Source organism: Malurus melanocephalus, unplaced genomic scaffold, assembly GCF_030028575.1.
Source record: "Malurus melanocephalus ecotype Western Australia unplaced genomic scaffold, MMel_1.1 scaffold_316, whole genome shotgun sequence".
Classification (NCBI taxonomy): domain Eukaryota; kingdom Metazoa; phylum Chordata; class Aves; order Passeriformes; family Maluridae; genus Malurus; species Malurus melanocephalus.
The window spans coordinates 511,916-528,686 of NW_026623548.1; the positions used below are offsets into that span (position 1 = coordinate 511,916).

Genomic DNA, 16,771 nt, shown 5'->3' on the forward strand with positions numbered 1-16,771 from the left:
TGGATTGAAGCCAAACATGGCTGATTCTSAACAGCCAACAGCCCTGTGCCACCRCCACAGGCAGCACCACAGAARCCTGAAAGTTTGAACCATTTCRTTTCTTGGTGGGTGAGAWTTCAGCACAAACCAGCAGCTGCAGCACATTCCTGCCTCAGGAATTGTTTGGCCTGGCAGAGATCCTGAGTCAGCACTCGGGATGGCAGTACAGGCCAGGGCACAGGCACTGAACTTCAGAGGCTGAGCTCACTGAGGGCTTGACAAAGCTCCCACAGGTCTCACAGTGGGGAAATCAGGAGCTGCTGGAGATGGAGGATGGATGAAGATCCTGGTTTCCCTTTCTCTGGGGATCACTCTGTGTCACTGTTCCATGCTGGCTGGCCACCAGAGCTCTGTCTGGTTCAGCTTACTTGGGTGGAGTTTCAGTCCTGCCAAGACACAGAATTGGTATTTCAGGCATTTCTATAAAATACCTCTCACTGTAGAAATGTTTTTTGGGATTGGGTTTTTTTACTTTTCATTTTGAGACAGAAAATTGTTCTTAATTCAAGAGGAAAACTAAAGAGAAAATAATTTATATTATAAGATTACTTGTTGGAATTAAAACCACAGAATCTTGTATTTGATATGAGAATAATTATTTTTCCTTCTCATGATTTTTCTTGAATGGTATTCTTGGAGCATACTTTCTTTAGGTTTCAGATAATTTGCTTATCATGCATCTATCTAAATGTTTAAAATGCAGCAGGCCTTGAACTGATGTGCGAAAATAATACTTTAATTTCTGCTTGAGCCTCATGTGGTTTCAGGAGCTGTTTTAATCTCATTTGAAATAATTTTTCTTTTCAAACTTTTTGCTTGATTGAGCAGCTTATAGAAGGGGTGAACTCCTTTGCTCATTTTCAGACTTACTTTATTGTTTAAACAGTAATGTCCATTCATTCTGATACCCTTTAAGGTGTTATTTTCTGGGAAAGTAAAATRTCCTGTCCTAGTCTAATATTGGTATGATAGTGAGTGGTTTTAATAAGCAAAAAACATCATTATGTTGGAATTCTTCCCTCCTCTTAAGATTGTGTTGCTGGAGGTTACTGGTTTGTTGTCTAACACCTGTTACCCACCTGAGGAATGATTTCCTTGGTGACAAACCCACCTCTGCCTCTCTTTGACGCTGAATTATTTCCATGTGTCTTGTAAAGAAATTAAGATAGGAGCAGTAGGTAGGTGAGGACTAGAAACTAACAAAAATTAAAATAATTATGTGTGACCTGCAATTGTCAAACTTTCAGCCCATGCTTGGGAGCTGCAGTAGCGGAGATCAGAGGAGTGAACATGGTTGACTGAACTGTGCATCTTTAATGCTTCATATCCCTGCTAGTACAGTTCTTTCTCCATTCCTAAATGTGATTTGTGTGCCACCTGTTTCAACTGCAGTCTCTCTCCAGGGACATCAAATGGGAGGCAGCATGTAGGAGCTAAATTATTTGGAGAGGATTCAGTGATTGACTTAAATGTAAAGGGATTAATTGGTCTCTAAACTAGTCAATTAAACTGTACTCGGAAAGTGGAAAGATCACAAATGCGTGGCAATGAATAAATTAATGCATTTTTCATGGTTTTAGAATTTTCTACATGTTGCTTAATTTGTTTTGAATCATAAAATTTATTCCATTAATTGTGATCATGCTGCATAATGGACGCATGTGAAATAATTCTGTGCAGCCATCCTCCTAAAGGACAGCTGGCAGCAGGCTTACAGCACCAATTTCAGTGTGTGTTAGGAGGTGTTTACAGCTTTTGCAGGCTCTTTTACACACCAGACAGCAAAGGAGAACAAATTTTCYCTGAGACCACGCTGTAAAATGAACCAGGTTCAGGTCTCTTAAAACTTTGTCTCCATTGTGTGTAATTCATCAAACCTTATGCTCCTCAGAAGTGTGAAGAACGTTTTGTGCTCCRTCCTTGGTGCTTGAGAAAGGGGTGCTGTGTAAGGAAATGGGGAGAGATTTAGGCACTTGGCTTTGCTTTGTTGTTTTGGAGGTTATTTAATGGTTTGGAGTTTTTGTTTTGGTTGTTTTGTTTTTGTTTTTGTTTTTAATCAAGGTGTAGTGGTGTGTTATTTTCTTTCATTTTGCAGTGGTGCTGTTGTCCTGCCACATTTAAGAGTGCAGCTGTAAATCCTAGGAATATTAAAGCTCTCCATCAGGATGCATATCTCCTCATGTTCTGTAACTGAAAATACTGGGTTATTATTATRGATTTATAATCATGTAAAGATATCAGAAGATGTGGTATGTGGGAAGAAATGAACTTAGAGGGGAATCAAGTATTGCAGCACTTACAAATCCTGTTTCCAGCTTCCACTTTTAAATGGATGTGGGATGGTCAGAAACTCCCCAGCTCCCATGTTCTGAGAGCAYGGCTATTTCCTCACTGGAGAGCTCCCAGTGCTGGAGTTCACCTGCTAGAAAAAATGGAACTTTCCTCACCCTGGAAAGTGGATACAAAGATTTAATGCCTGGAGAGTCTAAATTTCTTTTTAAGGTTGTTTGAAYCTGTGACAGAAAACTTACAATATAATGCTTTACTTCTCCTTTTGCCTTGAGGAGCCCATGGTAAGCAGCTCTTTGGAAGCACAAATCAAAACTGCATTAATAATTTTGAGATTTTGAGAACAATGTTCTTTCTCTTATTTCTGTGTTGAACAAACTGAGTAACCACAGTTCCCCCTGTTGATGTACTTGCTTTGTGAATGAAACTGATAAATTTAATTTGATGTGCAGTGAACTTCATGACAACCAGAAGTGGACATATGGCCCTTCTTCCCCTTTGGTTTGCTGTTTTTTTTTTTTTTTTTTTTTTCCCAGGAATCTCCTTTCTGAATGGCCTTAATCTAATCTAATGCTACTTTGGATAATAGCACTCAACCTCGYGGGGCGAAGGGGAGAAGGGTGCATTAACCTACATTAGCAGGCAGCAAAAACATGGCAGTGTTGGCCTTGCAGAGCAGAGGAGGAGCCTCTGATGGGCTGGGCTTTGTTTTTATAGCTCAGACATCGAGAGGAGCTCCATGGCTGTGCTCTGGCTGGTGACTGTGCTGACAGAGCCTGTGTGCATGTCTGGAGAGCATCCCTGGGACTGAGACTGCAGGAATTTAAATTGGGAGAGAGCAAATGAATTGTAGTGTCTGGTAACTTGTGAATTACTGAGCGCTGTGTTACCGTGCCAGTGCTGCTTCACTAACTCACAAAGCAGGGAGAGAAGCCTGGCTGCTTGTGAGAAAATTACATATTTGATGATAAGAAACACATGTCTTTTCTTTTATGAGATTTTAGTTTTTATTATTTTTGAGCCCTGTTTTCAGGAATTATGTAGAACTATCTGATTATCTTGGAAGATTTTGGATAAAATAATTTTCAAGCTGCACACAGCCCCTCCCTAATTTAAACAAGCAGGAGTGAGTGACAGTGTCTGCTTCACTTTYTCCCCCATGCAATGAGCAGTCTGAGAATGAGCTGATCACATATTATTTCCCCTTGTACCTCATACCTGCCAGTCGGGGTTCTTGTAGAGCATTGACAGCTGGTTTTGCTCTCATGTTTTCAATTTTTTTGGTCTCTCCAGCCTGGTTTGCCCAGCACTGTGTGGTTGTTCCAGCTCAGCTCCCACGTGAGGGAATGTTTGGTTCCTGGGGAACTCAGAGCTGTTATTTGTAASAACACCACGTGTGTTGCATAAACAAATAATGTGACCTTTCAGACTCCGCRTACATAATAACAGAGTAGCCCTATAAAACACACAGCAATGCTTATCCACGTCATTGTGTTCATTCAGGTTGCAGGGGTTTTTAGAGTAATCATTTCTAACAAATGCCTATTGAGATCAAAGCCATTTCAAGCCTAAACAGGTTAGCAGATGCATTAAATTTCTAGCTTTCAGAGCTAACAGTGATGTAACTCAGGACAGAATTTAGGTAATTTTTGATGATTTGTTACAAATAAAATTGTGTTTTCCTGTGTTAAAGCTCTTCTTAAATGTGCAGTTTTGAATCCAGGAGAGCAAAGATTGGTGGCAAACTCAGCTGTGGCTTTGAGTGAATCTGTGCTACAAGGACATATTAAAGTAAAGAATTGTCCAAAGCAGTTACTAAGGGATCACTAATGACTTGTGGCTTTGCTCCTGGAGCAGTATTAATTTATGAAAATGAAGCTCCCAGTGTAAATGTGGTTTGATACTTCCCCATACCTGGGTGTTAAATAGCACTTTTATTTCTTTGCTGAACATAATTTCATCATTAACTTAACACACAGCTTCTATAATTCAGGTGTGAGACTGAAAACTGGGCTGACTTGCTTTGGATAAAGTCAATTGCCCACCAATGGCAAGTGGGCAACACAAATCTTAGTAGAAAGGATAATATTTGCACCCACTTTATGAGGGGTAGAGGGAAGCCTTTTTCCAAAGCTTCAGCTCTGTTTGGGTCTGTGACCCACAGACAAATCATTTTGACTGTGTCAGTCAACAATAGTTGGAACTGTGAGCCGGAGTAACTGATAGCTGCGTTATCTGTGATAAAACTACCACAGAAAGCTTCAATTTAAGGAATCCCAGCGTTTCAACTTTGCAGGGCTGAGCTGTTAAGGAAAGGTCAGTTTATGCCTTAGGCTGAAAAAAAATGGCAATAGTTGGTTGGCGAACCTCCATCAGCGCTCGTCAGGCTCTTGCTGGAGTTCRGGGTTATTAATATTCAAAAGGATCTTTTCATTCAGTCTTGATCTCCAGAGCACAACTGCTCATGACAGTTCTGAGGCCTGGATGGTATTTAAGAAATGCTGAGACTAACAGCACAAAAAGAGGGCTTTTTGGGAGATTCCACATGTAACTAACATGTAACTTATTCATGGCACATGAATAAGTTATRGGGCACAGTGAATATATGAGCTGATCTGCCTGCATTCCTGTTTGAAAGAATATCAGATCTTTTATGGAAATGAATTTTCCAGAGGACCCATTTCAGACCCTGTGTGGAAACACAGTGCTTCAGAGAGAGAGAGAGAGATGGCAGGAGGGTGATAACAGCAGGGATTTTAGAAGCTTTATATGCAATTTTTCCTGATGTGTTGGTATTTTGAGAATGCTAAAGCAAGAAATGTGGCATCCATTCYGACAATTTTCTAGTTAATTATAATTCATTTTGTAGTTTTCTCCAGCTGGTACTATTGTTTTTAGAATACCTGGTTCTGCCAGTACAGATATAAGCAAGTTCCTGATTTTTAAGGACGTATATCTTAAAAAGCTCAGAATTTCCAGTGAAAAATACGTGTTTGTTTTGGCATTAACCTGAAAATAACTTTAATAACCTCCCATGTTTCTTTTTTGGTATGCATTTATATTGTATTTTAAAGTCTATATCCTACATTACAGTAGAWATATGGTCGCAACAACTTCCTTGTTTTCTAAATAGGGCAGGATCCAGGGTCTCTTCACAATGAATTTTAATTCATAATGAATATAATAAACTTGCAGAATCACTTTTGGTACTGACATCTTAAATAATTCAAAATAGTTGTTGTTTTAAATCAGCACGGCTGTGAAGTGTAGCACAAATGTAACAAATAATGGACTCAGTAATCCTCAGTGCCTCGAGCTACATGGTGTGGTGCAGTGCTGACTGCATCACTCACCATCCCTCTGCCAGGGGAGGAATGTTCACTGGGATTTCATTGCAGGAATTTTATTTTAGAGWTTCAGGAGACCCTTTGGAATTACTTCAGTTCATCTTAAAAACTGAGGGAAAAGAATTTAAATCAGAACAGTATATTTTGACAAGTCACTTTATATGCACGTGTGCAGCTAATAATAAACGAATATATTTCCATGTTCAACATGCAAAACTTACTTCATATAGAAAAATAAGAGTTTATTGTGAATATTGATGGGAGATTTTCACCTATTACGCTGTAGTACTTCACTGAGGATCACAGGAATAAAACTACTCCAGCCGTACATGGAAGGAAATCTCTCAGTGCCAGTACACTGGAAAAGCTCCTTATACATTTAAATCATCCATTAATAAAAATGGAACCACATATTAAACACTGCTTCAATACACTGTAAAAGTGTGTTTATTTCTATGTGTAGGTTTGAGGGCAGGAATGCTGTTGCTGCAGAGCCTGTTCCTGCCTGCAGGGGCTGTGGGGCAAAGCTCTGTTTCCCTAAAGTGCCAACTCCTCCTCAGCGGGAGCACTGTCACCGTGGCATTTATTTACAGCCAAGCCCTGTTCTGCTGTTCTGTAAACAGTCTGAAAAACCCAAACACGGATCTCTCCCGGCCTGAGCCATCGTGATAAGCCAGGGCAGGAAAYGGGAGCAGTTTGTCCCTTGTTCCCGTTAAAGGTTACAGATGCTGGACGTGACCTTTCCTCCAGCACAGACCTGAYGTGGGTCTTGTTCCTAGTGATCCTACAACAGAATTGCTGCTCRGGATGGGCTGATGGGATGTGCAGCATTTCCTTGGATTCGTGCAGGTGCTGCTGTTTCCATCCTGTCACGCTGCAGATTGATGGACCCATTGCAGGAATAACCCCCGTGTGCCCCCAGGCTGGCAGCTCATCCTGTGCATACATTTACACACAGGGAAGGGTGGGAGGGTGCTGGAGGTAGGATCAGGAAGGGAATCCTGGTAGGAACACGTGTGTTGGCCCTGGCAAGGGGCTTTGCTGGTGACAACTGAGGCAGTGCTGAGGTAACAAGTCTGTAACACAGCAAGTGTTTAGATAATGTTATCYAAATGCTTGCTGCATTGTGAAACTGTTATCTTAGTGCTCTAGTTCACTGCTGGAAAAACATGAATGGCAATTAATATGTGTACAAAGTTTCTGTGTGTGCATCTCATGCATTTAAAAAAATCCAACAGAATATGTGAGACAACATATGGAGTTACAAATACCATTATTAAATATCTGCTAGTTCTGGGAACTGATATTCTCTTCCCCCCTCTCTTTTTTATTTCTTTGAGGTGGGGAAAGAGAAAGAGGTAACAAAATCAAGAGACAAGGAGTCCTTGCCAAAACAGTATGATTTAATCTGCAGCTTGGCCTCCTCTATTCTTATTCTATGCCACATCAAAATMAGTGACTTAGGGCAAAAATGTGTAACCAGGCATCAGTTTCCCTTGTTCAGGAGCCAGCTGTGTGCACCTGAAGAGAAGTTGTTTCACAACAAGACAGTGAAACAATTGTCCTCAGTGGTTAGCGCTGGGATGAGCTCCAGCTGCAGGGCAGTGTCAGCCCTCAGGCCTGGTCTGGGAATGCTGGATCCAGTGGATTTGGGAGTCCTGGCTTGCCAGGGTTTGATGTGTGAAGTGACAGCASCAAGCAGGCTCCAGGTTGGTGTTCTTATATTTGAGTGTGGGTGTGTGTTTGGGGCCACAGGGGAGAGAACCTGGCTGTGAGGGGCCTGTTCCTGTTCTAGAGCTGGGGGCTGTGTGCTCTTGGGGGCTGTGGTATCCACAAAATTCTGGAATTGTCTCATGCCTGCAAATGCTTTCCTCTTAGCTTTAGTTGTGGTTTTGAACGTGTGATTTCCTCTAAGGGTCAGAAACCAGCCTGGCCTTTTTCATTTGTTGCTCCAGGTGCTGCTCTGCTCTCTTGGTGTACGTGAGGAAGCTTTCTCTGCTACCACAGCAGCCAGACAGGGCCCTGCACTTGCTGCCTGGCCCATGGTGTGTTCTGGAGGGATGTGCTGGGGATCTGGGCACTGTGGGAGCTCCTCACTCCCCTCAGTTATGGGGAACGCCTTCACTGAGCACTGGCCACATTTAGGGCCTCTGCACTGGAACTGCGGCTTTGCCTCTCTGACATGAAGCAGGAAGCCTTTCTTCTCTTCCCTTCGTGGGGGCTTGTTCAAATTCAGGCCTCTCYGGGGATATTTATTTCCAGATAATTTAAGAAGAGATGATTTTCATACTGGACTGTTAATTCAGTATGGTGTTTGAGTGATACTGACTGTAGGGGTTGTCTAGCTGCTGCCATCTCCTGCCCAGACCCCACTGTGACCTGCTCCTGTCCTGTTGCTTTAGCAGTGTTAAAGGAAATTATTTAATTTGCTCTCACTTGCTCTTCTGTCTCAAATTTGCTTTTCCATGCCTTCTTTTTTGCAGTCCACATCAAACAAGTGRTTTGCCTGTTTTCCTATAGCCTGTACCTTGCTGCTGCCTCTTTTCTGACATCAGACTTGATGAAGCTATTTTGGGGTAACTGTGACTTRAGGGCTTTCAGATTCCCAACCTTAATTTTGAGGAGAATTAAAGCAGCCATACAATTTATTGGTCATAAAATATAATTAATTGTACACAGTCAGTGGCTTTATGGACAATTGCTTATAAAGTAAAGGAGAAACAGGAGGTTGCCAGCAGCCTGGAGGGCAGGGAGCTCAAGCTCCTCTCTGGAGAAATAAGTGTTTAAAAAATTCCCAGCCCTGAAATTGTTCTAAAAATAGGACATGTATTTACAAACACAGGATTCTTAAATTGTCACTGTGTTTTTCTAAGGGACCTTTAGTATCAGTCTGTCTCCTGCTGCACTTCCCAGGTGTGTCAGATGATTGCAGTGTTTGGGACAAAGCAAGCTTAGGAAATGTGTAATGCATGGTAGCAAGGGGTTTTCAGGGAATGGTTTCAAGTCCTTAAAATACTAATGATGAAATTCATACCATAAAACTATTGTTTTAATAAGGAGAACATTTGGTTGTGTTTGATTAAGGTTTTTTGTAGCATCTTCTCCCCCAAATCCCAAAGTAATTTTCAGTGGCAGGTTTGATTTCTAAATTTGTGGTGTATTTTGAAATTTATGAGGTGCAGTCTGGCATTATACATGGATATGCATTAGTACAGACATCCCAAATTCTGTTAGGAATTGCAGTCTCTTGGCATTTTGTTCACGTGTGGTTTAAATACAGAGTAGCAGAGGTTCCACTGAGTATTTACTCACAACAAATGGAAATAACACCCAAATCCATCAGTTGTTCTCCTTTCTCTGCCAATGTTGTGGAGTTTAAACATAGTCAGGTTTTCATTATCCTCATCTGATTTTTATATGTAAGTAAATTCAGTGTAATGTTGTTTTCTTTAAGTCATTTATAGTAACTGAGGAATTAGCATTTATAAAGATTATGGGAAGTCCTAAATATTACATAGCCAAGGTATTCAGCTACATTTTTAGGCATCTCAAGAGTTATTTGAGGTAATTGAGATCCCAGAGGATACACCTGAAAGACAGTTAATGTCAGCTGCAGGTGACTAAGTGCCAAATTGAAGGCTCTATCTTTCTGTGTTGTGGAGAAAAAAATATCTGCAATATTTGAAAGGACACAGATCTTTTGTTAGAGAAGGTTATGTGACATTGCTATTTCTTTGTATTTCTGCTAATAGAGGCCTTTTATTTAAGCAGTTGTTTAATTTTAGTACAGAAGTCTGAGTGAATACAGTGGAAATAATGTTGAAGGTATATCATGAAGTATTCTGCTGGCTGAAGACCACTGTGCTCAGCATTTTTCCCACCTGAGCCATAGTGCAGCCAGAGGTGGAAATAACACATATTCTGTATATGTTCTGTACATTCCATTGGGTAAAGTGACATCCTAACCAAGGCAGCCATCAGGCACCTGGAAAGCCAAGGAAGGTTTGTGACAAAGTACCTGTAGAAATGAGTTCCTGCATAGTGTGGCCAGAGTACTGTTACAGATTTGTACTCTTTTAAATGTATTTATAAAAAAGGGATGAAAATGAGAGGTCTTGCTGAAGTTTGTGTTGAAATTTTCCCATGGAAAGCTGCTGCAGCTGCSACTATCTCTGGTGGCACTGGTTGTATGCCTGAAAAAAGTCAAGGAAAGGAAGAAATTCAAGCCTCAAACTCTTGCCTCATAGGGTAAATCCTAAGGGTTGATACTGAATGAAACCAGCTGAAAAATATTTCAAGCTAAGTTCGTGGGCACGTGGCTGAACATTTTCACTTTACACCATATCCAAGGCATAAATAATTTTAAATGCCACCAACTTTTGTTTTTTCTAATGCATTGGATGCTTCAGTCTGGTTCCAAGTCCAGGTTTCTGAGTTGGAATTTCTTKTAGGGAATATATGGCACATTGTATCTCGCAGTTAGGATCAGGAATGGCTGGTGGCCTGCTGAGGATGTCACCTTACTGCCACACTTCTGTCCTTCTTCACCTCTTGAGTGGGAGCATTGACTCAAACCATGCCTCTGACTGCTCTGCGTGTTGTTCTTTAGTGTGTGCAAATTGAGTGTATAGCTGTGCAAAATTAACATTTGTACTATTGTACTTGTCCTGAACTAACTGCCTATGGTATCCCAACAGATTTTGGGGAGTAGGGAGATGGTTTGGAAGCTGTTTCATGTGCCTTTCTGCTGGTTTCTGATAATTTTATTATCTGATCAGAAAGAGTACAGAAATGAGGAYGTCTACAAACCTGCAGAGATAATGGAGTGACTTCTCAAAAGCCTGGTTGGCTTTGGTTTTTGAACTGGGCTGAAGTAAATGTAAATAAAGTAAAGAATCAGTCTGAACATGATGCTAAATGTTTTTAGGAACCCTGGTCTCATCTGCATTTTTCATTCAGCTTTTTGTTGGTGCAAAGGGCAGTGGATTTGGTAGGAAAACTGGATATTGATAATGTTGKAGGACTCTAGTGAGGATCTGAACAATTTGTGTGTTTGGGAGCTTTATTTGATGTGAGCAGGYTGGATGTACGGTGGAGCTCAGTGGTGGTTCAGATAAAGCCTTGTGCTGGGGCTGTGTGGASGGCTGGCTGCTTGGAACTGGGTGAGGTTTCTCCACTTGCATTTTACTCCAAGATCTGGCTCACGTTGTAGCGAGAGTGATTTCTTTTGGCTGGTATTTCAGGAATGGTGTGAGCTGTACTGCAGACAGGAATGTCAGGAGGCTGGGAGCACATGCCAGAGTGGGACACAGCCCAGCAGCGTGTGCTCAAATCAAATTCTGATTTGTTACTAAAGGAAATGTTTCACCAGGGATCTGCCAGGAGCTGGTGGGGACTGCAGCAAGTCCCCAGGCCTTGATCTTTATTATTTTTGGTGTTGAAAGCTGAGCTTATGGCCATGACTGGAACCAGAGGGAATTTGTGTGTCAGTGCCTCTTCCCTGGCAAAGCCGGTGGGGAGCCAGGGAGGGCAGCAGGACACAGGGTCTGGCTGGACATGCTGGGCAGGGGATGTGCCAGCAGCTCCACCAGCTCTGGTCTGAAGGGAAGCGCTGCTGGGGTGACTGAGTTTTGTTGTTCTCTTCCTAGAGCTGGACATGGTTTACTTTGGATCCAGTGTGAGAAATGATCCGTCTTTCCCTGATGGAGTCCTTATTGCTGGGTGTGAGCAGTAATATTCATTACCGTTACTCCTTAATCTGGCATTCAGGGAAGAGAAATGGGCTAATACTGTTTTTGTATACCTTTCCCCCCCATAATTGGTTGTCTGTACTCTTAGTCTGAAGCTATTTAATTTTATGATCTTAATTACTAATTCTGGTGTTGAATGACTCTCAATTGAAAGTTTTGATGGCATTGCCTTCCCTCCAAAAACAAAACGAATCATTTGTGTTTCAAGCTCTCATTTTGTGTATTCCTTACCCTCATGGTGTTTATGGGGAGCTGTGAATGTTGCATAAGATTGCACATGATTTGTTCATGCCAGAACACTTTGCAAAACACTTAAAAGGGTCCCTGGATGGTCCCGTTTTTTTTCCTTCARTTCAACATCAGCCGAGCAAGACCCACAGTCAAATCCTGTAGGAAACTTGCAGAATCTGGAGTGTTTCTCTGTAATATCGTAAAGCCAGGAGTTGAAAATAACTGCTTTACAGACAGCTTTGCTCTCTGCTTTGGAAATGCTGACCTGCTGCACGTCAACTCTCTGCAGACATTATCCTCACTTGATCTTACTCCAGATTTCTCATGGGCATTTTATTTATTAAAACTTTCTTTATATGAAAGGCTTTCACTCTGTGTAAGGAATCTAATGGGCTTTGATTAAATAAGTGGACTTTGCTTTAATTTTGTATTTCTTCTRTGTGCAGAAATCCATTATTCAGGGGGTTTTATTAGGTTAATTGGTTTGCTTTTTTTCTTGGAGCAGGATAGCTGGGTAGAAATACCTGGAGTCTGACCCATTTTGTCCYATGTCCCATTCCCTTCCTTCCCCTCCATGTAACTTAATGATCAATTTACTTTTCCAACACTGAGGATAGTGAAATTTCTTTCCTTTGTGAAAATTGAAACATAATGAAACCTKTCATGTAGTGGAATTATTGTTACAAAGTACTTCAGAATAGTGGATGGCAGCACCGGGGAAGTGGAGCCATTACCTATCATTTAAGTAAGCTTTCCTCTCCAGATTTTGCTCAGCTGACTGTTTTCTTCTGGCCTCTTCTTGTGGCAGGATTTGAGGCTCACAGAGCAGTAACTTGGGGTAAAGGATGACAAGTTATTCTGCCCAATGTGTGGAATYATTCAGAGATTTAGTGAGATGAAAGCAGCTCCCTATCCGAGATCCTCAGTGCCTTTGTTTGGATACAACTGACAGGTCTACATCGCTAGTAGAGCAGTTGGTTGACTGAAACACTAAAGTGAAGTGGTTGCAGTTGCCTCTGGTTTTTCTTCCTGGTGCAGGTAGTGAGAGCTGTRTCCAAAACACGGGTCCCATTAGGGCTGGCCCTGTGCCAAAGCCAACACCCATAAAACTGTGCACAGCTCTTGAATTGGACAGAAAAATCTCTGCACACTTACCACTGCAGCTCTGTACATTTTTAGTTGATTAAAATCATAAAAACCATGAAATGTGCTTTGTTTTCTTTTTTCTTGTGGCTTTGTAGAAAGGAATATTTAAGCAAATAGTTTGCTGTGACGGGAATCACTCTATGGGTAGAATGAACTGAAAACATTTTCAATACCRTTTGTTTCAAGTGAAGTTTGATCAGAAGTGGCAAATCCATGGTTCACCTTAGATYGTTGTCAGCTTTCTGTAATATAGAGGTTCTTATTCAGGCAAATGTCTTTCCTATTCCTATGTTATTACCTTTCAGCTAGAAATCTTTGCAGAGTGAACTTGGAAGATTTTTAAGACCCCTAATTGTGCTGCTTGAATCCTGGTTAAAATCCCCTTTATTTTTAATGAACTTGTCAATTGAAAGAAGTAGGAAAAGACATTTATGGGACAGTTGGCAACATTGTCAGTTTGTCTGGTGACAGATCCTTGTGTCAGATGATTACCAGGATGGGAGGATGTGTACTTGGCTTCCAAGGCTCAGGAATTTCCCTCCACGGAGCCCATTAACACCGATCAATGTTCCCTTTTGTCTCCCCTGTCCTACAGTGAACACTTGTCGTGTGCCTTCACGTTCTTCCTGCATGGGGAGAGCAACGTGTGCACGAGTGTGGAGATAGCCCAGCACCAGCCCATCTACCTGATCACCGAGGAGCACATCCAGATGGCCCAGTCCTCCCCATCGCCCTTCCAAGGTACGAGCCACCGGGACACGCTGTGGAAAGCGTTCTCCAGAGGGGAATCAATGAATAAACTCTTCACATGGGAGCAGTTTCTATTCAGGAGGTTATTAGGACTTCAAACTATAAACCATATAGGGATTTTCCAGAATATTGTATCCTATGCTAACATTACCTGACAAACAAATCAATCATTTTTGTTTAAAAAGACTTGGTATTTCAGAAAGTCAGTGTGCACCCATTTGATTTTCTGACATGGTCTCTCAGTGAATCCTATGTGGATACAAATACCRAGCTTCTCTGGTTCAGGATTGCTTTTCATTCATATGTTGGCAAGTATTTGCTGTTTTATTTTAAAAACAAGGGGTGGGTGGGTGTGAAAATGTAGCAGAAACAATGAAAAACTTGAAGTATCTGTGGCTGTTTATTTGCCAGTTTAAGAAATCAGAATTTTACAGAATTAAGTTGTTGGCCTAGTAAATTCATGATGCAATTTTCATGTGATGCTCTACAAAAAAAAAAGAAAAACACTTAAGAATTTTGAGTCATTGAGTTATGCTGTCTTTACTACRGTCTGAAATTATAATTTCTAAGCAATTAAAGCAAGAAATCTTTGTAAAGTTCAACATAGAGTAAAAAAACACCCAGAGACACATAAAATTATCATTTATAGAGATGTTAATTTATAGAAGCTTTATTGAAAAACATGATGTGTCTGCATGTAAAGCTGTGACAGAGGCTCAGGCACTTCAATCATACATTTTATTTCAGTGAGCTGAATTCATGACTCTCAAATCAAATACAACTGAAAGCAAAATTGAGTCAGAATGGAAATACCTGTTGTTAAGCAAGTAGTTTTCCKTATTTGTTGTGACTCTTCTAAATGTGTTGTTATCTATTCTTTTTAATGCTGAGTAACCTCATGAATTCCTGTCCYCTCTTCCTTCCTTGGTGCTCATCCYTTAGTGCTGTTTCACTGCACTGGGATTGCTGGAAATTCACTCACTGTTCAAACTGTGACCCCAGACTGCCCCAGGGTCCTGTGTTAGCTCAGAGGGAGCTGTGCAGGAGCAATGCAGTGCTCTGTAGTTTGAGATTCACACCCTGCCCAGGTTTTCCCAGTGACTTTCCCTGGAGTGGATCCTTCATTCTGGAGGCAGACACTGCTGAGTCCTTCAGGGCTGTGTTGGTTCCCTTGCAGTGCTGGTCAGTTTTTCAGCTCTCTGTTGATTCCCCTGCAGTGCTGCTCAGTTTTTCAGCTCTCTGTTGGTTCCCCTGTGCAGTGCTGGTCAGTCCTTCAGGGCTGTGTTCGTTCCCCTGCAGTGCTGCTCAGTCCTTCAGGGCTGTGTTGGTTCCCCTGCAGTGCTGCTCAGTTTTTCAGCTCTCTGTTGGTTCCCTTGCAGTGCTGGTCAGTCCGTACGGGTTGAACGGGACCCTCACAGGCCAGTCATACAAGATGTCCGACCCCGCGACTCGGAAGCTGATGGAGGAGTGGCAGTATTTCTACCCCATGGTGCTGAAGAAAAAGGAAGGAATGAAAGAGGAGGAAGAGTTGGGGTATGACAACGATTTCCCTGTGGCAGTCGAAGTCATTGTTGGTAAGTTTCAATATTCTGCCTGAAGGATTATTTTCCTCCTCATGATTTGGGGGAAAAAAAAATCTAATTAATCAGAACCAGCCATTATAATTTTCCTATATTCTCCTGTAGCTCTCTTGACACTGGAACATCTGAGTAGTTTTGTCGCCTCAAGCTTTTGTACTCCCTGTATCCCACATGCCATTATTCACGGGAYTGAGCTACTTGTTTCAGCTCTGTACTGGTTACAGAGGGCTGGATGGATATTAGCATGGAAATTCCTCAGCTCTTTGTATTTCAGATAATAAGTTTTGTCAAATTGACATTGAAAACAAGTKGAAGTGCTGTGGTTGCTGGATATTATCAGGTGTGTTTAAGACTTGTGGTTTTCCATCTCTCTGCAGGGGGTGTGAGGATGGTGTATCCTTCAGCCTTTGTTCTCATCTCCCAGAGTGACATCCCCGTGTCACAGAACGCTGCCAGCGCTGCAGGCCATATAAATGTGGCACAGCAGGGGCTTGGAAGCGTGAAGGATCCTGCCAGTACCTGTGGGATGCCCCTGACTCCCCCCACGTCTCCAGAGCAGGCTGTTATGGGTAAGCAGTGGGCTGGGGAGAGGGAATCATGTGCTGGGTGTTCTCAGCTCCTGGGCAGTGAGTGTGGGAACAGGGGCAGGCAGTGGATGGGTGTTATGGGAGAGCTTTGTGGGTCTGTGGTAAAGGCAGTGCTTTGAACACACCTGTGTACAAAATGTGGTGAATTTGGTTCAGCTCCCTTTTCTGTGCAGTGGTGCAAAGGAACACAGAAGCCTTTCCCCACTGGGCAACCTTCTGCTTGAACTGGGAGGTTTTTTGAACCCATTGGGCAGYGCTTATCAAATTTCACAGAGCAACAGAAATGTCAAAGATGCAAAGGTTCTACAAGTTTCTAGAGACTGTGCAGCCAAATGGGGGTTAAAAATCCTTGTTCTGCTCTCACTAAAGTGCTCCCAAGCTTAGCCTGTGTGGGATGGTTCTGTCACATCAACAGGGTCAGTTGATGGAATCACAGAGTCACKAAGGCTGGAAAAGACCTCTAAGMTCATCAAGTCCAGCCTTTGAACCTTGATGCAAAGCCAAAGGAAACATGCCTGGATTGACTTATCCATGATTAGAGTCTGTAGATGAAGACAATCAAAGTATTTGGTATTTACTGCTAGTAAGCCAGAATGTGAGATRTAAATTCACTTGGAATTGTGTCTTTCAAGGGAACTGAGAGTCAAAATAAGCAAAAAACTAATTAATAACTAACTGAAGTGACACAATCAACATTTAAATAACAATCTCTATTCAAGTATTGATGCATATTTTAATGTGCTRTTGTATTTTAAKTTTTTTTAGAACCCTGTTAAACTTGTACAGGCTCACAAGGGGGATTCTATTTTTGAATAAACTATTATTTATATAAAAGTGTCCACATTGTCCAATCTGACAGTCACAGCTCCTGTTTGATCTCTGCTATTGTTTGAGGGCAGTATGAATTTGTATCAGAAGGGTGCCTCTCCAGCAAACAATGAAAGGATTCTTTTTTTATCAAAAAACATTTTAAAAGACCTTGAAAAACTGGAGAAATGGATTGCAAAAACATGCCATGCAGTCCAGAATCRTTAATGGGATCCATAGACTGG

At 41.8% G+C, this 16,771-nt stretch overlaps 1 protein-coding gene across 1 annotated transcript in view; it reads left to right on the forward strand.

The window, feature by feature from the left end:
• MED13L (mediator complex subunit 13L) overlaps positions 1 to 16,771 on the forward strand; it is a 170,822-nt gene that overhangs the window by 111,664 nt on the left and 42,387 nt on the right. Inside the window, exons 5-7 of the mRNA XM_057377446.1 lie at positions 13,398 to 13,543; positions 14,932 to 15,126; positions 15,510 to 15,701. Coding sequence (XP_057233429.1) covers positions 13,398 to 13,543; positions 14,932 to 15,126; positions 15,510 to 15,701 — 533 coding nt within the window. The remainder of the gene's footprint in view (positions 1 to 13,397; positions 13,544 to 14,931; positions 15,127 to 15,509; positions 15,702 to 16,771) is intronic.